This window comes from Silurus meridionalis, chromosome 20 (genome assembly GCF_014805685.1).
Source record: "Silurus meridionalis isolate SWU-2019-XX chromosome 20, ASM1480568v1, whole genome shotgun sequence".
Classification (NCBI taxonomy): domain Eukaryota; kingdom Metazoa; phylum Chordata; class Actinopteri; order Siluriformes; family Siluridae; genus Silurus; species Silurus meridionalis.
This window is the reverse complement of record NC_060903.1, coordinates 4,847,518-4,859,144: the sequence shown is the minus strand read 5'-3', so window position 1 is coordinate 4,859,144 and position 11,627 is coordinate 4,847,518. Positions and strand designations below refer to the sequence as shown.

The 11,627-nt window shown below is 37.3% G+C and overlaps 1 protein-coding gene across 2 annotated transcripts in view; it reads right to left on the bottom strand.

Moving 5' to 3' along the window:
- Positions 1-4,560: 4,560 nt before the first annotated feature.
- Positions 4,561-11,627, bottom strand: part of LOC124403314 (protein unc-13 homolog A) — a 50,196-nt gene continuing 43,129 nt past the window's right edge. For both annotated transcript variants that reach the window (XM_046876991.1, XM_046876992.1), the window contains 3 exons: positions 9,321-9,413; positions 9,065-9,224; positions 4,561-8,379 (listed from right to left, as the gene is read on the bottom strand). In XM_046876991.1, the coding sequence (XP_046732947.1) occupies positions 8,088-8,379; positions 9,065-9,224; positions 9,321-9,413 (545 nt within the window). In that variant the 3' untranslated portion in view covers positions 4,561-8,087. The remainder of the gene's footprint in view (positions 8,380-9,064; positions 9,225-9,320; positions 9,414-11,627) is intronic.

Here is an 11,627-nt window from a genome sequence, read left to right as displayed (position 1 = left end):
ATCGAGAACTTGTGGGGTGATATCAAAAAAGCTGTTTCTGAAGCAAAACCAAGAAATGTAAATGAATTGTGGAATGTTGCTAAAGAATCATGGAGTGGAATAACAGCTGAGAGGTGCCACAAGTTAATTGACTTCATGCCACACAGATGTGAAGCAGTTTTAAAAAACTGTGGTCATACAACTAAATATTAGTTTAGTGATTCACAGGATTGCTAAATCCTATAAACAAAAATGTTTGTACAAAATAGTTTTGAGTTTGTACAGTCAACGGCATACACTGCTATTTTTTTGAACACACCCCGTTCAACTAATTGCCCAATTGCACAGCCTTACGAGCGTGCATATCATGAATGCTGGGTCTTGTTTGTTTTCTGAGAATCTTCTGCACCAACTGGTAACTTGTTTGCCACGTAGCAATTCAAAAATATACTAAAAACCTGGATTATTCTGGTTCGTCACATTGTACTGCTGTTATTTTGAACAATACTGTATACTGTATAATTTATACAGTATGGTACTGTAATTTGCTAAATTGGGTTCTGTAATTCGTTAATAATAATTAATAGTAACTACCCCATACTGATCACTTTCTTTAAGACTCCTGGTTAGGCTGTCTTGACTTACAATATTTTGAAGTTATGATGGGGTCATCCTCATCAACACATCATCGTCAGTTGGGAATTCCTTGTATATAGCAAATAGAATACGTAAAGACAAATTTCCTTGCCTGGTTTGTGCTCTAATTACACTGATGTCCTGCAACGGTTTGCTTTGGCTGTATATAATTCAATTCAATTCATTTTTAGGAATAGACATTGCCCAAAAGCAGTTTTTAACAAATAATTAGATTACGAATGTCAATTTTATCAGAATAAGTCAGTCCCTGTACGTCCATCCCTAATGAGCCAGCAGTGACACTGGCCAAGGAAAAAAAACTTCCTAAGATGGGATAAGAGGAATCCTTGCGAGGAACCAGAATCAAAAGGGAATCCATCCTCATCTGACACCGAATGTCAATCAGTTGTTGAGGTTTATCACCTGTTCATTAGCGCTGTGTATCAGAAAGAATCTGGCGATATGATACAGGGGTCGGATACATTGCGATACTGTAAGCAAGGCGATATATTGGGCTATTTCTCTTTTTAGGAATAGGATATAATTTTAAGAAAGCTGTCATTAAGGTCACATCACCATATTCACGCCTTAGCAAAAAGTTTCGAGTCACAATCGTTTTTACAGCAGCGCCTCCACGAAAGAGGTGGACGTTAACGCGAACGTTAGCCCTTATGTTAGTACTTCCTGTCACTGTTTAAGTTTAGAGACTGCGATCTATCTAGGGGTGGGGATATAAACTCAAAACGAAACAACTGTCATAATCTTATGACTTTTATTTTTAAAAGATTGATATTGCATTCATGAGAACCAATACAGTATCTGCAAAAAAGTATCGCGTGAAAACACGTATCGATATTTTCGTCCTCCCCGAGTGTTCACTGACGGACACTTGATTGCGAAACTGTTCATGGCGATTGTAATCCCTAAGCCACTTTGGAACCGGTTTATATTAATTACATTTACATCCATCTTCATGGTTTTTGAGCTTAACCCTCCACAGTAACCTTAGTAGATCTTTAGGCTGTGCATGTGGAACCATCCTCAGCTGCAGTGAGTAGTTTCCAGTTGAAGAGAAGTCGCTCCAGATGTGGGGCATGATGACGAATCAGGCAGGTCTAGATAGACGAAAGGGTCAGTGGTATCTTAAGCCTGGTATTTAAAACATGCTATTTTTTTTAAGGAATCTACAGTGTGACATGATAAATATAAATATAAAGCTTTGTCTTGTATATTGCCCTCTACTGCCTGGATGGTGAAATCACAATTCACAATGTACCACTCTGACCCCTACTGTTGGCTGTAAGTAGTTCAATTCTAGCTGTAAATGGGGTTTATTTCTAGGCCAGAAAACTTCAACAGGAGAAAACAACAAAAGCATGAGGTCTAAAAAATATTACAACCCACATCTTTATCTTTATAACAAGGTAACTGTTACTAGCTGAGTGTGTGTTCATCTTTCTATAGGGAAATAAATCCACAAGTCTCTGACTGAGTGATCGTTTTTTAGTAGGAAGCAATGCTGCAATAATCCACTGTTCAGATTAGAAACCATCATATAATGATTACAAATAAAAATTAGAAACATCCCTGGTATAAAAAACATCCTCTCATGCTTTTACACGCTACATTCTTTTTTTTTTTTTTTGGACATGTTTTCATATTCACAAGCTTTTATTTTTTTTTGATAAAAAATAAATACATCTGAAAAAAACAAAACAAAAATAGGAACACCAACGGAAAATAGAAAGATAAATCGTTCAATAGTTGGCAGGATAAACACCGAAAAAAAGACACGTGCTGGCACAATTAACATTCGATTCTTCATCATGCACTTTAGTTTCTCTTGACAATGTGGGCAGCACGTGGAGCGCACGGCAGCAGGCATGCATGCATGCATATGGGGTAATCCTCATGCCTGTTTGTGCTTGAGCGGGTCTGAGAGTGCGAGTTTTTGTGTGTGAGAGAGAGTGAGAGTGTGTGTGTGTCTGTTTACTGCGAGCCCTTGTGGGAATGGCATTTTTATTCTGGCATTTAATCTATATTTGGTGCCTGAAGTTTTGCACTGAAGATTATTGGAGCTAATGAGAAAAGGCAGCTTATAGCTACCAGTTTAAGCACGGATCATTACACACTTACAAAACACAAAGTAATGTAACAAATGAGAAGTAAAAAGCATATCATTATACACACGATATGTAGAAAAGTATTGAGACACCTGACTTTTCCAGCATTATATGGCTTTTACCATTTACATTCACAGCAGATTATCACAATGATCTCGTTTATACAACTGAGCAGTTAAGGGGTTGGGGGCTTTTATCAAAGGCCCAGCAATGGCAGCTTGGTAATGCTGGGATTTGAACTCACAACCTTCTGATCAGACATCAAACATCTTAAAAACTGAGCTACCACCTCCTTCTTTCCCAAGCTTTTATCACTATTGTATCAGATGTCTTTGGCTGTGGTAATATTTAATTCTCCCTTCACTTGAACTAGGAGACCCAAAGTGGTTCCAGCATGACAGTACCTCTGCGTCCCAAATATGAGACTAAATATCGATGTTTAAAAAAGCACATATAAATCTTATGGTCAGGTGTCCTCAAACCTTTGTCCATATAGTACATAATACAGTGTTGCTCAATTGATATCTTAATATGCCTCTTGTTGCTGTAGCTCTAAAGTCTAAAGTTTCAAATCTGATTCCTTTCTTTAGTTTATTGTTAACAGCTTTCGATATTGTGAATCAACAGAATTTTGTAATGGTTCCTTCAGGTTCTTTCAGGTCTATAAATCAGAGTTTTTGGGTTTCTGGGTACCAAGCTGTGTTTTATTCCTTTTTTACTGACATTAGGAAAATAGACTCTGATGAGAGAATGAGTATTTGAAGGGATGATTATTTTTGTCAAACAGAGTTAGAATTCCCATGAGCAATCCTGGTTGGAGGCGTGATGCTTTTTGTACGATACTAAACTGGTAGCTACATTCACTACATTTGAATGCATTATATAGATATATTAATTTTTACTCCACTACATTTAAAAAAAGCATGCCTTTCCTCACTACTTTAAAGTGAATATTGTACATAAACTGTGTTAAATGAAAACCTGATGTGAGGTCACATGGTTCTAACTAATGATTTTGTGTGGAGCGAGGGTCCTCTCATTGTGTAACAATGGAAAACTCTTTGCCTGATGTGCAGGAGAATGGAATGTAAAGCTGCATCAATTATTAAAATGATCAAAGATCACTACTTTAGATATTTGTGCATATTTGAGAGTAGTGGTGGACGAAATACACAATCCATACACTTAAAGTAAGTAACGGTAGAGATACGCTAGATAAAATATGACCCCAGTAAAATTAAAAGTGCTCCCTTTAAACTTTCACCTGAGTCAAAGTACAAAAGTATTTGCCTTCAAATGTACTTAAGTATACAAAATACTATGATTTACTATAGCTATAATTATTATTATATTATGAAAATTTTTAACTCAGTTTATGTGAAAAGACTAATGTTACTCATTGCACACCAATCTATTAATAGAATGATATTAATTAGTCAAACACCGATATCTGGTAACATTATTACAAGCCCAAAAACTTCTTTTCAACTACTTTAGAAAAATCGCACAAATAAGGCCATGAGTTTTGTGGCAAGTTCGAGTCGAACATTATTTTTTACTTTCTAAATGTTCCGTTTGCTGTTAAACTGATGCTGAACTGTATGTCGGTGATGAGTAAATACCACCAAGAGCCAATCAAACAAAAGTTCAAAACAGAGCACGTGCTCGACCTTGATTGGTTGCTTGCTGCGTGTTTGAACAGTTACATTTTTATCCTTTTATTAGTTTATTGGTTTATTAGTAAAAACAGTTAAGTTTTTATCCGTTTATTAGTAAAAATGACTGATTTCGCAAAATGTTGAGTAAAAAGTACGATATTTGACTTTACATTAAATTCCATTCACTTTGTTACTGTCCACTGTTCAAAACTGAGTACTTTTGTACTTTTACTCAAGTTTAAATGTTAAAAAAATTACTTCATTAAATCATATTTAAACAGGTTATTTGTACTTCAACTCGAGTACCAAAATGGCGTATTTTATCCATCATTGTCATTACATATCAGGAACATTAGCTTTAATGCTTCACTGCAAAATTTCAGACACTGAATAAGGGTTGGTGGTGGTTTTGGCGTCATTTTTATTTCTTGGCTGAAGAGTTTTTTTAAGCGTGTCATGTCAGGTGTGATTCCACCGCCATGTAATAAAGAGACCGTACTTCTACCTAACTCTTAAACTCGACCCATTTCATAACATTGATTACATAAGTACTGTATGTGCAAGCAATTTGTGCTGAAACACTCTGCCTTGTAAACATTTAATATTCTAGTCCAAAGTGAACCACTGTGACTGTGTTTTTAATTGCACTATGGTTAAGGTGTAAAAACAGCAAACCTGGATGGCCATCTATCTACGACTGGCTGTCTTTTCTCATAAGACCACATGTACAGCCCTCAGATAGGCAAGAACACCTCTGGAATTGATCATTCAGTGATAAAAAAGTGCAGGAATGGTGCAGGAACTTTGCACTTCGGCTTATTGGAACAGCTAAACGTTTACGTACCTGAAATCAAACCCATGTTCTGTGCTTTCTACTGTTCTAAAATACTGAAAAGCTAATATGTGATGCACACCTGCACAGGCCTGTGCATCTTACTGAATGAATGGCTGACTAAGAGACTTTATTTGGCATATGTGTGTGTGTGTGTGTGTGTGTGTGTGTGTGTGTGTGTGTGTTCTGGTTTACTCTCTCTATAGTATTGCTGTAGAATTAAGACAGACAAGTTTACACTAGATCACATTACAACAACTGTGCCCACACGCCACGGACATACACTCTGGTTCATCGATAATCTAAGAAGTACAGACTGACATGTAACATGGACACTGCTTTTATATGACAGGATCCTGGACTTAAGGTCCAGCCACAATGAACACTATTGAGTAACATGATTAGAAACCAGCAATGCTAACCTCTTACACTTCCCACAAAGGGTTATCCAGTGGCAAAAAAGTGGAGAGACACTCTTTCTCTCATAACCATTCTGCAGAATTATTGTGAATCTTGATGCCTTTCCTCAGAAAGAATAAAAAAATATTCCAAATATGGGAGGAAGCTATTAGGCGTACGTGTTTAGCACAAGCTAACTTAACAGGATTTCAGAAACTATTTCTTTCATAATTTATCACAATCGTCCACGCTAACTTCATTCAGTGCTAACACAAGTGTGATAGCTAACATTGGCTAATATGAAAAGGTCATAGTCATAGGTGTACACAGTAATGTTCAATGATAAACAAGGACAGCTACCATACTACCAGTAAATAAGTAATTTTCAACTTAGCTATAATAAGATATCTTGACAGGATTTCTGAGAGAATACACAAGCATTTTTAAAAATAATACTTATTGCTTTGGCTTTTAGACAAAATACAGTAATCTGACTGGATTTTATAACTTTATAGCTGGCCAGTTCTTACAGCTAATCTGACAGGATTTCCAACAGGATTTGTGAAGTTCTAAACAGTATAAAGTTTAGCTAGGTGGCTAAAATCAGTTAGCTTCACCTGATTTCTGACAAAATTTGAGATGGTATTTATAAATGAAAATATCTTTCTATTGCTAACCCTACTACAAAAACATAAAAACCTAAACAATAGAAACCATTAAAGAAATTCTAATGGTATCTTCTACAAATACCATTACAAACCATCCAGTATCCATTAAACCATGACCTAATATGTTTGTGAATGTCATTAAATAAGAGAAGCCATTGTAAAAACCTACTGCAATCTGGATGCTCCGTGACATCCCAATGGTCTCTAGTGGTGTAGATATCAACATATAATCTACCAGTATAATCTACCAGATGTTCCAAAAGACATCACATTATAGTAGTTCTTAGTAGAAGATCTTTTGTATAAATGTAGAACAAATATTAAACTTATTATGCACCAGAAATAGATGTATATTTGAGGAAAAATTCAAATAAAAAAAACCTTTTTATGGGTCAATTTATGTCTAATGGAGGTTCACTGATGTCTCTAGTCAGTTGATGCTCACTGGGCAATGCTTTTTCTGAGAGTATTGTGTGTTTCATCATTATTGAACGATGTTATCGACAGCAGATTACTGGCAGGTAAAAACTGATTTTCGATAAATGTTTCACATTTCCATTTCTCACCATACCTGAACTACTTTCTCACAGGGTTTTAAATTATGTGCCTACTCTTGAATGCATTTGCAAATCTATATATTTGTGAAAAAAGTGTATTGCAATAATGCTATGCCGTTTTTGTTGCTCGGCGTGCGAGTCCTATAATGGCATGTTTGACCGATCTTCACCATTCCAGCTAGCAGTTTTGCTTTGACTATCCAGGAACTGTAGAACTCACAAAATCAAAAAACTTAAAGCTCCGTAACGCACAGCAGCCGAGGCGGGTGTGAGGAGAGAGTCACAGTGTTAAAGTGGCTTCATCATGCACAACATAACTGAAAGACAGCAGAAATGTAGCTCTCTGCATGGATCTGACAGACAGATGGATAGAAACAAGACCAGGAACTGGACTCAAAAACATGCAACAGAGGTTTAAGTGCTTAGGTTTTCAAAAAAAAAAAAAAGCCCCATCATGTTTTGAATTTTGTCTGATTAAAAAACATGACTGAGGCGAAGAGCACAAGCAATTTCATGTTGCTCCTGTAAACAGCAGTGCATTGTGGGTAAGCAAGAAGGAGCAGCATGCTAGTCTACACGTGTAAGAGTGAATTATGGAGGGAGTGGTGTGCTAATTTGAGCCATGCGTGGAAAGCTAACATCCTTATAATGCTGCTTTTTGCTCATTGCACAACTGAGTAATGGCTAATGCTTATTCCATTAATGTTAGAATGACGTAGGGTCAAAAAGGCTACGGCATGTTTTTATAAAGGATTAAAAAGTAGGAAAAAATTTTGTATGTGTGACATATGCATGGCATTAATCACACTCAATATGTATGGCGTTAATCATTAAACATCATTGTTTTTTTTTATATAAGCTGTAAAGCATGCTTTAGCTTTCAAGAGGCAAAATGTTGACGTGAAATGGCTGCCTATGTGTCTATACTGTTGCATTTTCGGATGTCACAGCGGCGTTTCCTTTACAAAAAAAAGGCAAAGATGAAAGAGTGACACCTCTGACATCATTATTTGCTTGAATCGGGTTTGATTGCTGTAGTGCTTCTGTGGAGATTTATGTTATGCCACTGGTGAGGCACAACAGTATTTTCTCTTAACTCACGCTAGTCTTTATACAAGCCAGTGTTTCATGACCTGACAGTTTCCTGTTCGCTTGGTACGTGTTTACGTGTGTGTATGTGTGCGTCTTTCCGTTTCCTATGCGTGTACAGAATGTGGACGCAGCTCTCTGTTCTCCTAACTCCCACGGCCCTCTTCGGCCGAGCGCTGGTCCGATTTGAGCTTGACAAACTCTTTGGCCACTTCGTCGTTGTTGCGCTGTGAAAGGATTCGCAGCACGGTGAGGCCCGTCTCATCCATATGCACACGTTTGCCAAGGGGTAACCAGAAGGCTCCGCCACCTCGCGACGCCATGTCTTTTAGCTGTAGCACGGCCATGCCGACTGTACGGTCCTCTCGTGCAAAGCAATAGTCCTTCACACACACCTGCAGCTCGTAGCCCTCAGGACCCAGCTCGCTGCCCAGGACACTACAGAGAATTGGAGAAGGGGCAAGGAGGGGCAAAGAAGGACATTCTGTTCAAGATTCTGCTCATCTCATATGTGTGAATGACTAAATGTGAATGTATATTGGGTGTGTTCTTGCTTCAGGCCCAGTGTTCCTGGAATATGGTCTGGTCCACTGTGGCCCTGCTTAGAATAAAGTGCTTACTACTGGGATGAATGAAAAAATTAATTATTAAATTAGAAGACTAAGAGCAAGATATCATCTATAGGGGTCTTCATTAGAAAACAGACAGTGAATATGCACTATGACAGAGAACAGGAAATGCTTCATTTACCGAATCCAACAATGCTAATAACTTATGCCATTACTTTGTAAGTAAGCAAAGGTGAAAAGTACTTAATTACATTTAACTAAGTATCACAAATGAGTATTAAATCTGTAATTTAACTTTTACTTACTAGTCTTTACTTGTGTAGAATATGTTATTACTATATCCTCGTTTCTAAACTTGACTATATTAACTGTAATGTAGATGATAAATAAGTAAGAATACAGAAAATGCTTCCAAAAATGCTAAGAACGTATGCCATTAATTTGTAAATAAAACTATATTAACTGTAATAAACACAGATTTTTTCTTAATTGAAAGTAATAAATAGAATTTATTTGAACTACGTAATTTTGTATTTTAATCAGCACAGACGTACAACTGGAAGGACTCTGCGAATTTCGGCGACCAGCTGTTGTTCTTCGACTTTGTGGCGAACTTCCTCTTCTTGTCACTGAGGTGAGGTCCGATGATGTAGACCTCCACAAAGGGCCGGAATATGCCTTGAGTCTGCCAGCGCAAGTCATTTGCTGCCACCACTAACAAATGACATCACCAAGTGGAAGGAGTGGAAAAAGTTTTGTTAGTCACGGATGCATAGTTCCAGAGAAGAAGAATAGGCGGAAAGAATCTACCTTTTATATTGATTTTGTGTCCTGCAGAGTTAGGATCGCTGAGGATCTCCACAGTCATGCACACCTCTCCCACCGCATCTTCCACACCTGAGGCTAAAGAAAAAATAAGAGTCAGAAAATGTGTAGTTACAATTATACATGCCACATAATCCAGTGTGAGAAAAGTATTTTAATAGACAGTATTTACTGTAGTTTGTCCTACCGGCTTCCCTTCCATGCAACCCATGAACATGCTATTGTCCTCCCATTAGCATATTATTTACTTAAGTGCTAACTCATTAAGTATTCAGAAAAATACTGTCTATTTCTAGAATTTCATGCCATGAAGTGCAAAAAAACAACAATGCAAAAAACAGTTTATTTTTCTATAATCAGATCGAAAGCTTCTGAACTGACACCATGTCGAAATCCTCATCGGAATATTGGTATTGATGAATGTGAAGGCCATTGTATTTTATGACATCATATGCTAATATGCAAATTAAGCCAATAAAACAGTTTTTTGAGAAGGTGGTTGTTGGAGTTGTGTAGGATTGGAGTTGATCTGGATTTCTTGATGAGGTTCAAAGCTTAAGATTCTGGGCCACTGCAAGCACTTGATTATTCCTAATAGAATGAGGTGTTTATGGTTTTGAAAACTAACTTTAAGGAAGCTACTATAAATGGAGCACAATATAATAACATTCAAAAAAAAAATTTGCCAAATGTATCTGTACGATTTTGGCAAAAATCGTCCAAGAAAATGCTACCTCCTAGCTAAGCATCAATGAAGCACTTTCAAACTTTCCTAATCCAGATTCTGTTTTGTGTTTTGCAAGCTGCATGTCTTCCTCGCTCAGGACCTTTAATGAAAGACCTCAGAGCTGTGCTTTAATCCAGCAGATGGTGCTCTAGTCCTTGACCTTATGCTTTATTCAATATCCCTGAATATGATGCTGACAGATATTCTCTAGGACTCTCTGAATCCTCTGGTCCCAACTACTACTGAATCTTTAGTTGGCACGTCACTACCATCTGCTGATAAAACTGCTGTAATGAATGCTGAATCATATTACTGCAGCTAAGTAATCTACTAAAGAAAAATCCACCCATAAAACAGTGATGTGGAGGTTCTGCATAAGCAGTAAACACTCCATCTCCTGCATTAAACAGAAACTGAGCAATCTGAATGAATTGAAGTCTGTGACTTCCAGTGCCTTTTTAAAACCTGCTCTTCTTTTTGAGACACACATCACAGATATTATTTTAAAGGTAACCCTATAATCCCATAAATTTAAATAAATGCGGGGACTTTCTTCATTTTCAGACTCCTATTGGGCGTTTTTCTGGCCCTTATTGATCCCCCACCCACATTTGTATTGCATTTGACTTGAATCAGTGGACCAAACCATAATAATAATGTAACTAGTAAAGATGCACTGCATAAGGGCACATGTCAAATGCTGTTATTGTAAACAAAAATAATTGGTTGAAAGTATCAACTGGTTGGCTTGGAATAAAGGGTTTCTGTTTTTCTGTTCTGGTTTGCTTTGGATGGTTAAATACATGGTATGAAACAAAAGTATTGGGACACCAAACTTTTTCAGCCCTACATGGTTCCCCAACGTTTACCACAAAATTAAAGGCATAAAATTATATAGGATGTCTTTGGGTAGGGTAGCATAAAAATCTCCCCTCCCCCAAAACTGTTCCAACATGAAAATACCTGTGTGCACAAAGCCAGTTTCTTAAAGATATGCTTTGCATTGGCAGGATTGTAGGGCCTGCTATTGAGCACTGAACTCAAGCCCATTGAACACCTTTGGGATGAATTGGAATGCTGAGTGCACACTAGACCTCCTCACCTCATCTACATTAGGAGCAGGCTCTACTAAAGTCCTCGAGGCTGAATAAGCACAAACCTCCACAAGGAAACTCCAAAATCCAGTGAAACATCTTCCCGTTCAAAAAAACACATATGAATCTTATGGGCAGGTGTCCACGAACGTTTGTCCATTTAGTATAGATCTAGGTCTTTAACAAAATGAACCTACTATTGGAACACTGAATTCAAAATCAAACCTTGACTACAGGGTTTTACACCAACTTTTTTTCAAGATTGAACCGAAACCCTTTTAAACGTAGGCACGTAGGCACGTAGGCACCAGTACCTTGCTGATGGAGTCCAAAAGAGAGTAAGAGAAAATAAAGAACGCTAGTAGTCCCCTCACATCCAATCCTCATAATTATTGCTCACATGCAAATTAACATATGCAAATTGTATATTTGTATATGTACAAATAGGGACATTTTATTTCAATTTAAATC